Raw genomic sequence first — 19,377 nt, 5'->3', positions numbered from 1 at the left:
ATATATATATATATATAATTTTAAGACTATTAAAGTTTCATTCTCTTGCTGACATATTTTAGATATCAAAACAAAAAGATAAACTTTTCAATATATTGATGTAGATAAATTTCAACTGAATTTAAATAAATAACTTAATGGAGAGAGTTATGAAAAACAAAAATGTAAACTGAATTAGTGATAAAATAAAACTTGTGCATGACATTTGTATTTTTATCAGGGCTGTGGAGTTGCGTAAAAATCTACCGACTCCGACTTTTCCTTACTGTCTGACTCCGACTCCGACCAGGGGCAGGCTTGTTACCGAAAGAGACTCAGAAATTCTGATGTCATCATGTGACCTCAGAATATAAGACTCAATAAATAGAGTTCTAATAAAGATAGAGCGTAGAAACTTTTTATTCCAAAGCTAAAAGACTTCTCTAAGTAATATATAAACATGTATTTGATAATTTTTACTTTTCTGGCTGTTATATATAACAGAGGAAAAAGTGTAGCACTCGGTCAAAAATGACCCCTCACAAATTCTTACATTTTTGGACTCAGGACACCTTGAAATTTCGAGATATGCAAAAGATTCAAGGTTTTTTTTTATGTGTGTGGATGTTAGACTGTGTGTGAAGGGCATGATTTTGTTCACCCTGTTTGAAGCCTAATAATTTCTGTGATCAGAGTGGTCAGAATCGGAGTCAGATGGTTTAACACAGGAGTTAGTTATTAAACGTCAAAGTGGTTGAACTAAATCGTGTTCCCATATACATTCTAACATCTTAGGTGAGAACATCTTAACGGGTTTTATTGTACTATTATAAAATGCAAAAAAGCTTACTTTGAGGGTAGAGACGAGTTTTATTTTATTTTTTTTAATTTTTAACGCTAATAATGAGTAAAATATTCATTAAGAGATATGACACATGACCCCTTTTATGTCTTCACCCTGTCGACCTTTAATTAAGAACCAAAATTTAATAGTATTAATGCCCCTTTATACGCAAGCTACAGTACCACATTTTGTTTCTTAAACTTTACCCATTCTGAGATATTGTTTAATATCTCAGAATAGAAAATAAAGAAATTAAACAAATTAGATGCCAATACACACGCGTGCAAATTTTTCCCCTTTATTGACTGTTTTGAGGGTTCAGGAGGTCTCCAAACGTGTAGATTTGCAAAAAAAAAAAATCTTGGAGGGTCAAATTTGACACGATTCCAATACTTTTCCATTTTATATACATAACAAGTTGGTAAGTAAAAAGGAGTTGGAGTCAGCGGATTTTTTGGCAGAGTTGAGTCCGACTCTGGCTAAAACACCAAAACTTCCCAACTCCAACTCCACGGCCCTGATTTTTATGCATCATTTTATCCATATAGTTTTAAATCTGTAAGAATTAGATTTTTAGCAGGTTAATGTATTGTAAATGTTTGATATTTGAAAGAAAGAAAAAAAAAATATATTATATTGTATGATAATAATATATATATTACAAATTTCACAAAATTTGAACAGTATTTTCATTTGTTTGTATTTAAAATTATTTTTAATTTTCAAAATCTTTCTAATAATTTTTATATTTAATTTTTACAGCTGGTGATTTCAGATGACTACAAGACAATTAGTAGCTTTGTATTTTACAAACCTTTAAATACTGACTATATCAGTAATTTATCAAACTGTAACTCTGTGATTGGTATGGAAAATGGAGAACTTAGAGAAGCAAAGTAATAGTCATTTCTCTTTCAAGTGGTTGTTGAGAAGAAATAGGGAAAGCAAAACAGGAAAAGCTGTAAATCCCACTTCAACCAAAGTCCATCATCAGAAATCTGAAGTACGTCTATCAAAATCCTGTGATGCTAATTTAACAGTGTGTAATAATGGTAAAAAATTCAGTTCATCTTATATGTTTGGAAGACTGTGGCCATCCAGAAGCAAGAGTCCGTCTCCATGTAATAATAAACCTTTGGAACAAAGTCCTTTCAAAACTTCATTTAGCAGTGGTGATGTATATGGGATGTTGCATTCTACCTGGATGGAAAATTCAGGTTCAGTAGTTTCCAAAAGTAGTCAAAATGTGTCTCCAGAAAGTACATTATGTCCTAAAGCGAATACTAGTCTAGAAACTGGGCACTCTTGGAAAACTAATATTGTAAATGTTATAGATGTATCTTCTAAATCAAATATTAAATGTGACTTTAATCATCATTTGATATTGTGTAGGCTTTGTTTAGTAATGATGCCAATTTCTGAAATGCATCAGTTGGACAATTGTGGATGTATATTTTGTAAAACAGTGAGTACCATTTACATAATTTTCTTTTTTAATTAAACTTAAAACTATTGATAATTATTTTAATAACTTAAAGAAAAAGTTTTATATTTATACAAAATAACTTTTCCATAATAACTAAAATTTTGCACATTACAAATTTTGTGATACAGAGCACCTATATAAATTTTAATTGATGTGTTTATCATATAAACTTTTTTAACATCAAGTAGAAATGCCATAATTATGTGCAAATTAGGGAAGAAAATAAAAATAGTTTACATCCAACATGCATTTTTTTGCAGCCAAAATATTTTGCACACTGATTGAGAAACTTTATCTAGCAAAGAGAACAAAACTGCTTGGGTAACACATTTTTAGAGATAGCATTTTCACAAAAAGTAATTCTATAAAAATTCTACAAAAAAATTAATTTTTTCATTTTAGTTGTAATTTAATTTTATAAAAATTATGTTATATATACAAATTAATTTATTTTATATATTTTTTATCCCATTTTTAAAAATATGGGGCAGCAAAAAACCTAAAGCCAGTCTTGATTAGTAATTATACTGTTGGAATTTCAAACCTAGCTCTCATTTAGATATACAAGCTATAATGCATGAAATGTGTAAATAGTTCAGTAAAAAGTTGATGTCTTTTTCCTGTGAAATTTATGGCTTCTGTATTGTAGCATGCTTCTCTCTCTCTTACACACTGGTATGTATAAGTAATATGGAAATGTCAAAATTCTAATAACCGATTATTTATTAACAAGCAACAGGTTATTTATTGCATGACTAATTGTTAATTAGTATTTAGAATTCAAATTTTAATTTCTTTCTAAAAATGTCTGACAATTTTTTATTACTTAAAATTTGTTTTAAATTTAAGTAAAAGTATATTTTTAAAAATATCTAAGAAGAAGATAAAACAAAAAGATCTATTAATGTTTTATTATTTATTTATTTGTTATTCATATAATTCTATTTTTTGTTTTAAATTTGTTTCTTGAAGCTGAATATTTGTGGGCTAATTCTTAAATCACATTACCTACCTATAATTTATTCCAAAAAAAATGCAAACTCTGTGCACAGTACTCAATTACAAATTTTCAATATAAACTCAGACTGTTTGCATATCTACAGTTTTTCTTGGAGTTTAAATAGTCATTCAAACATTCAATATGACTTCCTAATTTACAGAAAGTACCTGTTTATTGAGAGTTTACAAAGTAATATACAAGAAATTAGTGGGATTTAAATTTATATACAGTAGAGTCCTGTACAATGCAGGAGATTTGTTACACATTATACTGCATTATTACACGATTTATGAAAGTTTATACCTTGGCCTATAAGTTGGAAAAAACAATATACCTCTGATTGGCAAAATTTGAGGGTGTTGCTTGCTTTATTTGTGTGTTGTACGGGACTCTACTGTCTAGTATTTCAAAAATGCAAAACAATAGCATATATAATGACATCTGTAATAAAAATTTCCACAAGGTAAAGTGGAAATCAGAATTTCTAATATAAAACTAACTCAAAAAACAGCTGAATCGAGTAACAAAAAAAAATTTAACAAGTGAACTGTTTTTAATCTTTAAATCTCTTTTCTTCAGATTTTTCCATTACTTGTAAATAAATAAATAAACTAACATTTTTGGTCTTATTTATTAAATTTGATTTTTTGTTACTGGATTCAATTTTTTTTCTTTAGTATGTCTAGTTTTTTGCAGTAATTAATCTAGTATAAAACAGTGAGTTAGATAAATTGGTTTGTGGCAAATAGATGTCAGTGTGGTAATAAAGAACAGAAAAGAGCAATCCTTATTTTCAGACAATTCATTTTTTTGTACATAATACTTTGATAGTTCCTAATTTGTTTTTGTAGGCCAAATTGACTTTTGTACCTTTTTCAGCTGATTAAAAATTACAAGATAAGGTGAAGTGGTGGTTGCTGCCAAAACTAGCAGAAAGCACTACTTTATCATATCAAGTCTGGTTTCAGTAGCATCAAATAATTTTAAAATAAATACAATGTATTCACTATAAAAGAACAAACTTTCTTAAGATATTTTTGTAAGTTTTCTTTTTAACTTTGCAAACAGAACATTACTAATATAAAAGATGTTGTGTGTGTGTGTGAATTCCTTATAACTCCTGCAATTTTTGTCCAATCCAGATGAAATTTTGATTATGATTTATGTTCTGACTGAAAGTATAGATGACTTATTTTGTGGAAGTATCAGCTATAGAATGTTTTATTGAAATGAGATCAGTGATCGCACGTACATTGCAGTGACTTCAATGATCACATGACATTCGTGCTTGGCAAGGAAATTTCTTTTAAGTTGCATTTTTAAATATTTTGGCAAATGGTGTATTTTAAACTTGCTTCATTAAATTTAAATTTTAAAAATAGATAGCCTTATCATGTCACTTCTATAACTAATTTTTAAAAAATTTGTGACCACTCGTGTGAGGTTCTATTATCCAATTGGAAGTAATGATCTAATGAGCCTGTTATTTAGAAAGTGTTATTGTTCACCTAATTAATATATATAGAAATCATCTTTGTTTTTCAATGTGGAATTAAAAAGACTCACTATTTTGTCGGAGGGGAAATGTCTAGGGGAAAGCGTAAAAGTAAAATTGGTCAGGTAAATTCTAGACCTAAAAGAATAAGAATTACCAAGACCCCTGAAGACTGAAGTCTGACTTGAGCAACATTGAGTAAGAATGACTTTGTCAAGGGCTACTGAAACAACAACAGAATGTCAAACTCAACTTGGAGCTCTCTCAATTCTTCAATCTTTACTTTCTCATAAAAAAAATATTCCATCATGCTGGATGGGAGAATTTCTAGTTCTTTATAATATGCAACTGTTTTGAGTTTTGTTTTTTTTTAGGGATGCATTACATTCAAAAGTTGAATTGCCTGCAAAGAACATTGATACATGTACTGTACAATTTAACACTAGAACTATTATAGTAAATATACTCAGAAAAAGCATTGAGTCCATAACCAAACTGTCTTACTGAACATGCTTATAATAATAATGTTAAATGTTCTCATTTATTCATCTCATTAACATAGAATCCTTTAAGATTACACTACTTCTAAACATAGTATTGTATATTTAATACACATTAATTTTTATATAATTTGTTTATAAATATGCTGTATATGTATTTGAGTAAAATGATCCTTTTTCCTAAACAAACTAAATACAGTAATAAGAAAAAAAAATTATCACAAAAGATTAATTATCTCAGATGTAATTTTATTAATAATGATTAACTTTAATAAATTTGCTTCCAATAAAAATTATAACAGTTTAATTTCTGCATTTGAATAACTACATTGAAATATTTTTCTTTTTATATATTTATATTTTTTTCATCTCTTCACAAATCTGTAGCAAATATTAATTTATTTTGATAATGCAAAGTGTAAGTAGAATTTTTATCATCAGTAATTATATTAAACTGGTCATATTTTGATACAACCAATAAGGGACACTAAACACAACTCCTTCCTATTTCCATATCCAAACTTGTTTTTCTTACCAGAGTGCTTGCATGTGTCAGTTAAAAATAAGAAGGATACAATTTAATGATAAACAGTAAATTACAAAACCCAAACAATTTTATTTTTATTAATTTACTTTACACATATACTGTAGTATTCTCAATAGCATAGACTTTGAACTTTTCTAGACAAATATAACTTTGCAGCAGTGATTTGTTTTCCTATTAAATTCATACAACCAAATAGCTGTACTAAAGGCATATTTTGTGATATTAATAATTTATATTGTTATTTTTTCCGGAAGACTGCATGTATAGTAATACATGTTATTGGTATGCTGTTTTCCACTTTTGTTTGCAGAAAACCAATCACTTGCCTGATTATTTGGTGAAGTATGTGCTGCCAACCAAAAGGATTGGAATGCCAAGAATTTTATATACAGCCTCATCTCAACTCTTTATCTATAAAATAACTACTGATGATTGGCAGCAATGGTTTATGTATATAGATAATGAGAACTTTTAAAATGAATCAGGATTCTAGAGAGAGAATTCCCTAGGATTCTTTAAATAATTGATATATTTCTGGAAAACCATGTAACATATATTTTGAGTTACTGTCATCATTGCAATATAAATAGAGAAGATCCCTTATCATTCCTTAAGCATTTCTTCAATTATCTGAAACAAAATAGATTTGAAATACTATAAAATATCATGATGTAAATAAATCAAAATAGAAAATTGCAAATGTTTAAGAATTCTTTTTTGCTTGGCTAAAATTACAAAAGAAATATAAAATAGATGCATATACAACCTCTAGAAAAAAGTTTTCAAACAGCAGCTATGCAAAAACTATTGATTGCAGAAATTTTTTTATTTGTTAACAAATAATCCTAGAGTAATAGAAATTGTGAGTAATAGTTTTTCTAATGATAAGTGCTTTTATTATGCAAAGTATCATATTGGAAAAATAATTTGGCACATATAAAAAAAACATTAAAGCATTCTGTGTAACAATAATTACACTAGTTTATGCAAATTAGTTGTCTGAAAGTATTACATATATCTATTTCCATTATTGTTGCTTTGCATTGCTTTAAATTGGGTCCTGTTAAAGAATACATGTGGATTTTTAAAACCAAATTGTGACTTTGATTTTGAAAGAGAAAACTTGGAGAGAAGCTTCTCAACAGCTGGGTTATTCTGCTTCAACAGTAAGTTATACATTGAAGAAATATGAACAATCTCAAATTGTAAAAACATTGAAGAGAACTGGCAATCCAAGAGTAACAAGCAAGAATCAAGAACATGCCTTAAGATGCATCTGCCTACAAAATCAAAAAGTTATGTCAAAAGAATTAAATGTTAAGTAGAAAGTTCACTATGTTCACAATGTTTACAATCATACAGTTCAAAACTGATTAAATGAAAATCCGAAACAAAGCCATTGAAGACAAAACAACACACAAAAAAAACAAATGAAATGGGCAAGGCATTATCAAAAGTGTGGATTATTTAATGATTGTGAGAAAATTTCATGAATGATTGGGATTTTTTTTTCAGATGAAAGCAGACTGTGTTGAATGTGGAGACAATGAAGGACAATTTGTATAGTGCAGAAAGAACAGATGAAAAGTTTCAACAAGAATGGCTTTTGCATAAGAAGAAATTTCTCGTTGGTCTTATGATATGGAGCTGCATATCAGCAAAAGGCAAGGGAGAACTGTGTCTTCTAAAAGAATTTATATATGGCAAAGTGTACTAAGAAATTTTAGTCACTTTGTCTGATTCTTATGTTGGGGTGTCTATCCAATTTGGGGATGAGGAAGTTGTTTTCCAGGATGATAATTCAAGTTGTCATTGTACAAAAAATATAAATTTTTGAAAAAGAGGAACATTAAATCTTTACCTTGTCCACTGAATAGCCTTGATTTAAATGTTGAAAATCTGTGATCTAAACTGAAAATGTTGATGGATTGAAAACAATCTATCACAGAGGAAGAATTGAAAGCTGCTTTGGTACAGAGTTGGAAGGAAATAAATGAAGACTATTGCTCAGAACTTGTTAAATTTGTATCTTCCTGCATTGTATCTTTCTCTCAGGCCAAAGGAGCCCCAACAAAATAATTTCCATTTCATTTTTTTTCTACTATATTCAAAAACTTTTTCCAGACTACATCTAGAAAAGCTTTTTTTTTATATTCCAAATTATTTTTCCAGTACAGGTATACCTCGCCTTACGTCGGTAATTGGTTCCAGGAGAATGACTTAAGTCGAAAAATGACGTAAGTCGAATTTACTTGTCTCCGAATCTACTTGCCACTAGGCTAAACCATAAATTACCANATTGAAAACAATCTATCACAGAGGAAGAATTGAAAGCTGCTTTGGTACAGAGTTGGAAGGAAATAAATGAAGACTATTGCTCAGAACTTGTTAAATTTGTATCTTCCTGCATTGTATCTTTCTCTCAGGCCAAAGGAGCCCCAACAAAATAATTTCCATTTCATTTTTTTTCTACTATATTAAAAAACTTTTTCCAGACTGCATCTAGAAAAGCTTTTTTTTTTATATTCCAAATTATTTTTCCAGTATTATATTTTGTATAATAAAAGCTCTTATTATTAGAAATTTTACTATTTAAACTCAGAAATTTTATTAATCTAGGATTATTTGTTAGCAAACAAAATTCCTGCAATCAATAATTTTCACATAGCTGTTGCTGTTCAAAAACTTCTGGGCTGTACTATTTTGCAAGAAAATGATTATAATTTGTTTTACTTTAAAAGTAGTATATCAAAGTACAGTACTACTAGAGAAGTTTATTATTAACATTTTTATTAAATTATACATCTTTAAATATATCAATTTATCATTTAAAATGTGTTTTTATTATTTATCTTTCTTTTTAAAAAAATATACATAGGTTGTCTAAAAAGAAACTGAACTTTTGCTCTAAGAAGAAAACAAACTACAAGAAATAATTTTATAAATATGTTTGTTTATTCGAAATATGATCCCTCTGCAGCAATATAACATTTAAAATGAGTAATGAGCATTTCAAAGGACATTTTTAGCTCCTGTTTTGGCACCTGGTTCACAGCAGCCTCAAACTCAATAATGTTCTTGTAACAAGTCCCTTTTGTTGGAATTTTAAGTTTTGGGAACAGAAAATAGTCACAGGGAGCCAGATCGGGAGAATAGGGTGGATAGTCTAGAGTTACAATACCTGTTTGAGTCAAAAATTGACAAACGGTGATGCTCTCGTGTAAGGGTGTGTTGTTGTGCAGCAGTGTCCAGCTTCCTTGAGCACAATACTTTGGCCATACACATAAAATTCTGTTTCAAAGGCGTTCCAAAATACCAAAATATTATTCTCTGGTAACATTATGGCTATGACCATTTGGGACAAATTCCTTGTGCACAATACTCCTGGAGTCATAAAAACAGATGAGCATGGTTTTGACCCACAATTTTTGGAAACAAAGTTTCTTCAGTGTGGACTTGTCTTATGATCTCCACATGGAATTTTGATGTTTAATCAACAGGTCATATTTATAGCACCAAGTCTCATCATGAGTGATGAGACATGGTGCTACAAATATGACCTGGTCATCACTCATGATGAGACAAAAAATATATGTCTCATCATGAGTGATGAGACATGTTTTTTGTGAAAATTCAAATTTTCACAAAAAATATTGTGGTCCATTTTGATGTTCTCAGCATGACGAATGCATGGCTTGTTTTGTTCGTTGGTGAGTGAGTGTTGAACAAAGCATAAACAGACCTTGCAAATGATTATGTAAAATTATGTGGATGGAGTCCTTTGATACTCCCAACTCCTCTGCCAACATTCTACAGGTCACATTCAGACCCTTCCTTAATACTTGATTCACTTTGGACAGTAACATTCGAAAAATTAAAAGGTAACATGTTACAAACGAAAGTACTATATAGCATTTTCGTTTGTAACATGTTACGTTTTAATTTTTTACATAACCGTTATTTGGAATTTCCGTTGCGTAATTTTTCGAATTTCACATTTCGAATTATAGAAATAACTGATGATGAACGCTTAATGCATTTGAAAACATTTTTAAATTATTAAAGAATTTTGCTGGATAGTTTAATGGTTTTTATTTTTATTGATTTTATTCTCCAGTAAGCAAGTACACTTTTTGGATTTTTTCAATTGACTTCCAGCCATTTTTGAATTGACTAAACCAGTCATAAACTTGTGTTCGGCATAGGCACTAATCCCCATATATGTTGCAGTAACTTAAATGTTTTGGTAAAAGTTTTTTTAGTTTTATGCAGAACTTAATGTTGCTCCATTGCAATTTTCTGACAAGGGTCACAAAATAACCCTAGCGTTTCACACCACACAAAGGATTGTTATGAACCAATTCAAATGCTATTGAAAAATAAACTACACCGATATAAATCCAGCAAAATTTAATAAAATAAAAACGTTTTCAATCGTTTTTCAACGATCATCTTCAGTTACTAAAAATAGAACATTAAATATAGAACATAAAATGCATTCGAAATAAATACAAAAATATAAATTAACGGAAAACGCCCTAGTGGACGAACTAATGAAAAATTAACAAATAAATAGTGAAAAATTAATAATTGTAGAAGGATCTCCACGCAGTGGACAATGAGTCAGCATCCCTATGGTTTATACAACCGGTTTTCATGTGCGCTTTATAGATTTCCAATTTCTCTAGATGTTTGATCGTTTGCCGATTAGTTGTCGTTTTTATAATTGATGCCTGATTCCATAGCACATTTATATCTTGTTGTTTTGCATACGATGCTAACACAGTGTTATCAAGGTTCTTATCGATAGTGTACTTATGTTCCTTGAGCCTTTTCTTCAGACCGCGCATCGTCGCACCCACGTAAACTAGCCTGGAATCGAAACGCTGATCATGTAAAGGCACTGAATATATACCCGTTGTTGAATTCCGATCCTCTTTCTTTTTGTCGTTTCTCAATAGTTTGAAAATAGTGGGATTGCGCCTGTATACAATGTGTAAGTTATTAGACTTGGCAGTAGATGTGTGTATCCTGTTCAGAAATGGTACGTAATTAAGCACTATTCGTTTATTAGGGTCAATCTTGGGAGAATGCCGTGTAGTGGATTGGAAGGATGAAATAAGATCCTCTATCTCTTTCTTTGGATATCCGTTTAGTTGGGCTATTTTAAGAATGTACCTTAGCTCCTTTATTGTGCCGCAGAAACTTGTACAATGCGTATACGCACGTTTAATCCATGATCTGAACACCGCCAATTTGATATGCTTGGGATCGATTGATTGACGTGGGATGATAACGGGTTGAAAGCAGGGTTTACGGTAAATATCAGTCCAGATCTCCCCTTGCTTGCACGTAATGGATATGTCGAGGAAGTTAACATTGGAGTCGCTCTTCTGGTCCAGATGCAATGTTAAACCGTAAGGGTTGTTGTTGAGTTTGTTTAAAAAATATTGCAGGTTAGGCTCTTCGCGCCAAAGTATGAAAATGTCATCAATGTATCTAGCGTACAAAATGATCTGCCGTTGAAATTCGGGTAGGATGGCGTTTTCAAGTTGACGTAACACCAATTCGCAAAGTATTGCAGATGTAGGACTACCCATAGGTACGCCTCTTCCTTGCAAAAAGACATTTCCTTCAAAATCAAAAAACGATGTATAACAAATCAAATGCGCTAATTCCAGGATATGATCATGATAAGATGGAGCATTATCTATATTTGCAAATAAAAAATCCCTTATGGCACAAAAGCAAGGAGGTAATTTTATCGAAGGGTACAAGGATTTGTAGTCGAAAACGGTCATACATTCCTTGTCCGTAAGAGAAATGTCTCTGAGACTCTCCACAAGTTGTAGTGAGTTGGAAATGGAAAACGGATGGAGATGGTCTCTAGCACGGAAGAAGTTGACTAACTGCTTTTCAATCAAGAATGTTGGGGAGCCACATTTATCAATGACCGGACGTAGCTGGTTACCCAGTTTATGCGTCTTCGCAAATGCAAATAATCTAGGTGTTCTTGGAGCGAGGATTGTGGAATTCTGCCTGTGTAAACGTCGTGCTAAAGCGGTGGATGTGAATCTATTAACTCTACGTTGTAAAGTATCCAAGAAATTGGCGGGTGCAGACTGGCATTCTATGCTTGTAATATATTCTTTTAGTTTCTCGTTGTAATTAGAACGCTTTAGTAGTACCACTTCTTTCGATTTATCTGCCCTCGTGAGTATCACATCATTCTGTAGTAACCATTGGCGGGATTTCTTCCAGGTAAGGTGAAAACGTCTCGCGTTTAAGTTATTGTTCTTCTCTTGGGCTGTACGTAATCTGGTTTTCCATCGAATAAAATCTTGATCTGTGCTATTCATATCCTTAATGATGAGCTTAATATCCGGAATGAGTATCTCCGGATGCGGTAACGGAGCCGGAGCATAAAGAGGACCGTAACTTAGAGTATCCACAAGACATTGCGGCGGTACGATGTTGTCCCAGGCTGTGATACTTAAGTCTCGCTTCTTCTGTGGTCTAATATTTTGGCAACGGAATATCCATTTAATCTTTTTGACGTATGTACGTTTTAGATTTCTTTCGTAAGATTGTGATAAATTAACGACCCTTTCATTGACATGTGTTAGCAGATTAGGGTCTTGTTCGTAAAGATCATTTTCCATTTTTATAAGCTTACATAAAAAAGCGTATGTTCTATGTCTTGCGTGCCTAATAGCCTTACCAAGGCAGAGATGCTTTAGTTTCGGTAATAACGACTCACATCCTATGGGCAAACGTATCCGATGAATGGACATTGGAAAGGCACCATTCAGGCGGCACTGCGTGAGAAATTCAAACTGAGCTCTTGCCTTGCATAATTTAAGTGCTAGCTTCCTGTAGACTTTGGCTGGCGTGGCCATCATAAAATATTATATATATATAACCAATACGTACTGGAAGTAGAAGGAATCCCGTTATCATCCCACGCCAATCAATCGATCCCAAGCATATCAAATCGGCGGTTTTCAGATCATGGATTAAACGTGCTTATACGCATTGTACAAGTTTCTGTGACACGATAAAGGAGCTAAGGTACATTCTTAAAATAGCCCAACTAAACGGATATCCAAAGGAAGAGATAGAGGATCTTATTTCATCCTTCCAATCCACTACACGGCATTCTCCCAGGATTAACCCTAATAAACGAATAGTCCCTAATTACGTCCCATTTTTGAACAAGATACACAGATCTACTGCCAAGTCTAATAACTTACACATTGTATACAGGCGCAATCCCACTATTTTCAAACTATTGAGAAACGACAAAAAGAAAGAGGATCGGAATTCAACAACGGGTATATATTCAGTGCCTTTACATGATCAGCGTTTCGATTCCAGGCTAGTTTACGTGGGTGCGACGATGCGCGGTCTGAAGAAAAGGCTCAAGGAACATAAGTACACTATCGATAAGAACCTTGATAACACTGTGTTAGCATCATACGCAAAACAACAAGATATAAATGTTCTATGGGATCAGGCATCAATTATAAAAACGACAACTAATCGGCAAACGATCAAACATCTAGAGAAATTGGAAATCTATAAGGCGCACATGAAAACCGGTTGTATAAACCATAGGGACGCCGACTCATTGTCCACTGCGTGGAGATCCTTTTATAATTATTAATTTTTCACTATTTATTTGTTAATTTTTCATTAATTTTTCATTAATTCGTCCACCAGGGCGTTTTCCGTTAATTTTTTATTTTTGTATTTATTTCGAACGCATTTTGTNAAAAGTAAGAACTTGCAGATAGTTTATCGACGTAATCCCACTATATACAGGATGTTAAGGAATGACAAGGGGGATTATGAACGCAACTCCTTAACAGGAATATACTCGATACCGCTACGGGACCACAGGTTCAACTCTAATTTAATATATATAGGCGCAACTTTGAGGAATTTGAAAAAAAGAATCAATGAGCATAAGCTTTCAGTAAACAAAACGGTAGACAGCACGGTCCTTGCCGCTTATGCTAAACAACAAGGCATCACTGTTTTCTGGGACCAGGCCTCTATAATAAAAGCCACCAGATCTAGACACGCGGTAAAATACCTTGAAAAGTTGGAAATCCACAAGGCACAGAAGAGCGCACAGTGTATCAACTTTAGAGATGCCGACGGGCTTTCGTCCGCTTGGAAATCTTTTTGCGACGAAGTGGCATAGATCCATATAAAAGGCTCAATCAGGCTTATGATGATCGTTGATAGATTTATTTATTTATTTATTTTATTTTTTGTTATTATTTTATTATTATTATTATTGTTTATTGAGCACACGAATATTTGTATATAGCACTTTCATTTGTAACATGTTACCTTTTAATTTTTTACATAATCGTTATTTGGAATTTCCGTTGCGTAATTTTTCGAATTTCACATTTCGAATTAGAGAAATAACTGATGATGAACGCTTAATGCATTTGAAAACGTTTTTAAATTATTAAAGAATTTTGCTGGATAGTTGAATGGTTTTTATTTTTATTGATTTTATTCTCTAGTAAGCAAGTACACTTTTTGGATTTTTTCAATTGACTTCCAGCCATCTTTGAATTGACTAAACCAGTCGTAAACTTGTGTTCGGCATAGCAATAATCCCCATATATGTTGCAGTAACTTAAATGTTTTGGTAAAAGTTTTCTTTAGTTTTATGCAGAACTTAATGTTGCTCCATTGCAATTTTCTGACAAGGGTCACAAAATAACCCTTGCATTTCACACCACACAAAGGATTGTTATGAACCAATTCAAATGCTATTGTGCACGATTGATAAAATAATGTTCAAAATTTTGAATTTGACCAGTGATACTAGTTGTGCCATCTAGTTACATTTCTAGAACAAATGCTTGGTTTTTTTAGACAACCTGTGTATAACTAATAAATTTTTAATTTTATAGGTACAGTACACTAGTTAACCTACTTTCATATACAGGGCTTAAAGGAAAGTCTGTTCATCCCTATATGACTTTTAAACCACCTGTCACTGCCACAGAAGTAATTGATACCTATAGGAAAGTTACTGTGTGCAATCCATTTAATGCAATTTCAGCACCCCAGTGGTGAAATATAGAAGTAAAGAAAATTAATACTCAGATAGGCGAAACAGTCCAAGTACAAAATGAAAGAGCATTTAGTACAAAATGATACTTGTTTTAGCAGAAACACTTACAGAAAAGTGCAGAAAAGATTAAGAATGTAGTAAATATTTATGAACAAAACCACAGATGTAATGCAAAGTTCATGCAGCACATGAACTTTGCATTGCATGACCTGCTAGATAGTCAGTACACATTATTCAAAGTGTGTATCATCAGTAATGATGCACTTTTGGATTTGTGACACATCATTATCCAGAACAGTATGTAGCATTGCATGGGTTATAGAATTAGAGGCATTGATAATGTGTTCCTTTAAATCTGCCATGGTTGAAGGTTTTGTAATGTACACTTGATTTTTTTTTCTTCTTTTCTTTCTTTCTTTTAGGTATTCCTTAAAGAAGTCCATTGGTGTTAAGTTGGGTAACCATGGTGACCATTCCATATAATCACCATATCCAATAACTGTTTCCAAACATTGGAAATTAGTTTTTTTGCTGATTCTTCCTTTGTGTTTTCTGCTCTTTCCTGTAAATGTTTCTTCTGAACCAAGTATTGGTTCATACTAAATAAACAATGCTTTTTCATTTTGTAATTGAACTTTTTGTCTATTTCTGTTAGTTTCTGAGTTCATTTTATTTAGTAGTGGTGGATCTTGCCAGTAGGCAAATTAACTACTAAAATCATGTTGCAATCCATCGAACATGGTTATTTTCCTACAGGTGCTAATTACTTACCTGGTGCTGTAACAGGTGGTTTAAAAGTTATAAGAAGGAACAGACTTTCCTTTGAACCAGGGACACCCGTACATCAGGACATGGGCCCCTTTTTCATCTGTGTTGTCTTTTTCTTTATCTCCAAAAATGGCCTTGAATTCCATGATCAAGAAACACAACAGAACATTCATTACATCTAGCATATTCTGCAAATATAAAAGTAACTAATGAATGACATTTGTCCATTGTCCTATGCAGTTATTTTTATAGTTTTTTTATTTTAAAAAATGGCTGATGAATTTACACATTGTAGAAAAATGTTTTTGTTTTTTTAAAGTTTTGAACAAATAACTATAAAAATGTTTTTATTGTGTATTGACCAAAACCACTTTCCTTATTTTCAAGGCCAAGTTATTCCTAAATGCAACCAGCACCACTTTGGATTGCTGAGCTGGTGTTGAATCATAGTTTGAAGCACCTTGCATAATGTGTGGTGCCCTTTTCTTTATAGTCTGAGAGTGTCACTGCTTTGAACTCTATATTACACATACTTTCATTATATTGTGTATATAGATTATTCAACATTTTTAAACTTTTTGAAAGCACAGTGATAAATGCTAAATAATGTAACTAAAATTGTTTAATTTTGTAATTAAATCATCAAAATGATAATGTTTTAAGATTTGAACAATCATTATTCAATTATCAAATAATAATACAGTAGAGCATCGAATATCCGACTCAATTGGGGACTCAGGTTGGTCGGATAACTGAAAAAATCGGATAACCGAAAAGAAGGGAAAAAATACATTATTAGTATAGTATATTAGGATAGTATATACCATATTAGTATATTAGTATATATTGTAATTAGTTTATTAGTATAACGCTATTAACCAACTTCGCATTGAATTTTCATTGATGTTTAACCTAACAAATTTTTTTAAATAATAATTGTCNAACCCACCTTATAGGGGGGTCTACTGTACTTTATTAGACTTACAGTACCTAATTTAGGCCTATATACTGTACAGACAATAGTAAACTCAACTTACCCGCCTAAACTCTCTGTAGCATGTAAGTAGTTTGGCTGCTCATCCACTATTGATCCAGATTTGACAAATCCTGTCGCGACACGAGTCGGCGATGACCTTTTACTGCATTTTACGAGTCTCTTTTAGTGTCTTTATACGAATACGGTCACAATTTTTTTGCCACAATATACGAATCCACATTATATGAACCCGCTTTATAGGGGGGGTCAACTGTATTTAAAAATTTTTATTTCTAATTGAGTTTTGTTCTGAAAATTATCACATAAATTAAAAGTAAAATTTCACATCACGTCTTAAAATCTAAAGAAATTTAAAAAAAAAAAAAATTTACAAGTGTTTGTTCCGAAGTGTAAAAGGGACATAGCATAAAGATTAAAAAGTCCTGTGTTTTCTTCTGTTAACTTGTAAAATTTTCTTTTTCATTCTTGTAAATTTTAAATGTAATTATCATCCTGGCTATTTACTAGTTTTATTAATGTTCACATCACATAGCTGTATTTCCTAATTATCATATTTATATAATATGATAGTTACATTTATTATTATTATGTTGGGTTTTGTGAGTTATACTCAGTTCACACCAGTGGCTTTGTACTATGCCAGACCAAAGTCAAGGCATAGCAACCAAAACAAAACTAAAATTAAATAAGTGTGTCAGTGTGTGTGTCTGTATTCAGGAATTTCCTAACAATATGGCATGTATTCAATATAGTGGCCTTCTGTAGTGTGATGTATGTATTTCTACTCAATTGTAATGTTCCCAGGCTTTTGTGTAGTGTGTGTGGTATCACACCTGTACAGGAGAGAACAACAGGTACAATAAGCACCCTATCCATCCTCCACAGATGCCTTATTTCCTGGGCGAGTTCTGTGTACTTGCTAATTTTTTCAGTGCATGTGTTTTGTACATTGTGAGTGTTTGGAATGGCTATGTCTATAATGTATGTGATTTTATTGTGTTTGTCAATGAGTGTGATGTCTGGTCTGTTGTGGTAAATTGTTTTATCTGTGATTATGGCTCTGTCGTAGTACATTTTGTGCGTGTTGTTTTCCAATACTGTCTGTGGAATATACTTGTAGTATGGTTCGTGGATGTCTGCCAATTTGTGTTTCTTTGCAAGCTCTTGGTGTATTATATTTGCTACTTGATTGTGTCTATGTAAGTAATCTGTCTGTGCCAAGAGCTTGCAACCAGAAGTGATGTGTTGTATAGTTTCTGGCATGATGTGACATTTTCTGCATGTGTCATTTGTGAGTGTTGTATCTTTGAGTATGTGTTTTCTGTAGTTTTTAGTATTTATGACCTGATCCTGTATGGCAATCATGAATCCTTCCGTCTCCCCAAAGAGGCATCCCCGATCTAACCAGCTGTTTGACGCAGTTTTGTCAACAAAATCCTGGGCCAGGTCATAAGGATGCCTGCCATGGAGTGCCTTTCGAGCCCACGATTGCTTGATGGTGTCTATGCTTTTTATGTGTTGTGTCATGTCTGTATGATGTGAGTGTAAGTTTAATGGTGTGTTATTTGAGTCTGCTAGAGTTACTGCTTTATGTAACTGTGATGTTTCTTGTTTCTTGTAGAAAAACTCTCGCAGTGACTGTATTTGTTTGTAGTGAAGGTTAACTATGTCAATCAGGCCACGTCCGCCTTCTTTACGTGGAAGGGTTAATCTTTCTGTGGCGGATTTAGGATGATGTTGTTTATGCTTAGTAAGTGTTGTTCTTGTTTTCCTTTGGAGTTGCTCGAGATCTGTGTGAGTCCAATGTATAACTCCAAAAGAGTATGTGAGTACTGGGATGACATATGTGTTTATTGCTTTAACTGTGTGTTTTGCATTTAACTGTGTTCTAAGTATAGCGTTTAACCTACTTTGGTATTCTTTAATTAATCGTTGCTTTATTTGTGTATGTTCTGTTAGTTTGGCCTGTTGGAATCCTAAGTACTTGTAGAACTCGCCCTCTTCCATGGATTCAATAACGTCTCCATTTCCAAGTGCAAAATCTTCTTTCTTCAGGATTCCTTTTTCTATGTGAAGTTTTTTGCATTTGTCTAGGCCAAACTCCATTTGTATGTCCTTAGTGTATGAATGTGTGATTTGTAGGAGTTGATGAAGTTGTTTTTGTGTGGATGCATAAAGTTTTATGTCGTCCATGTACATGAGATGTGAGAGTGTAAACTGTGTTGTTTTTTCATGTCTGATATTGTAGCCATAATGCGTGTTGTTTAACATGTTGGATAATGGATTCAGGGCTAGGCAGAACCAGAGAGGACTCAAGGAATCTCCTTGAAAAATTCCTCGCCTAATGAATATTTCGTTTGTTTGTATGGAAGTGTTACTAACCCTGAGATGTAGTGTTGTTCTCCAGTGCTGCATAGTGTTTTCGAAGAATGCAATGAGTGATGGATGTATTTTGTACATGTGTAGAATATGTAGCAGCCAACTGTGTGGAACACTGTCGAATGGTTTTCTGTAGTCTATATATGCCATGTGTATGTTTCTGTGTTGTTTGTGTGCTTGCCGTAAAATGACTGAATCTATGAGTATTATTATTATTATTAGTTTTTCAAATTTAAATATTACTTTTGTTAACAATGAATATATTTTTATATCTTGTAT

General features: G+C 32.2%; 1 protein-coding gene across 1 annotated transcript in view; it reads left to right on the top strand.

Moving 5' to 3' along the window:
- LOC111631803 (probable E3 ubiquitin-protein ligase RNF144A-A) overlaps positions 1 to 19,377 on the top strand; it is a 44,114-nt gene that overhangs the window by 14,475 nt on the left and 10,262 nt on the right. Inside the window, exon 2 of the mRNA XM_023376114.1 lies at positions 1,586 to 2,288. Within this exon, the coding sequence (XP_023231882.1) occupies positions 1,698 to 2,288 (591 nt within the window). The 5' untranslated portion in view covers positions 1,586 to 1,697. The remainder of the gene's footprint in view (positions 1 to 1,585; positions 2,289 to 19,377) is intronic.

Source organism: Centruroides sculpturatus, unplaced genomic scaffold, assembly GCF_000671375.1.
Source record: "Centruroides sculpturatus isolate CEXI.00-Female unplaced genomic scaffold, Cexi_2.0 scaffold180, whole genome shotgun sequence".
Lineage (NCBI taxonomy): Eukaryota > Metazoa > Arthropoda > Arachnida > Scorpiones > Buthidae > Centruroides > Centruroides sculpturatus.
The sequence above is the reverse complement of the archived record's forward strand: the minus strand, read 5'-3'. Positions and strand labels throughout refer to the sequence as shown.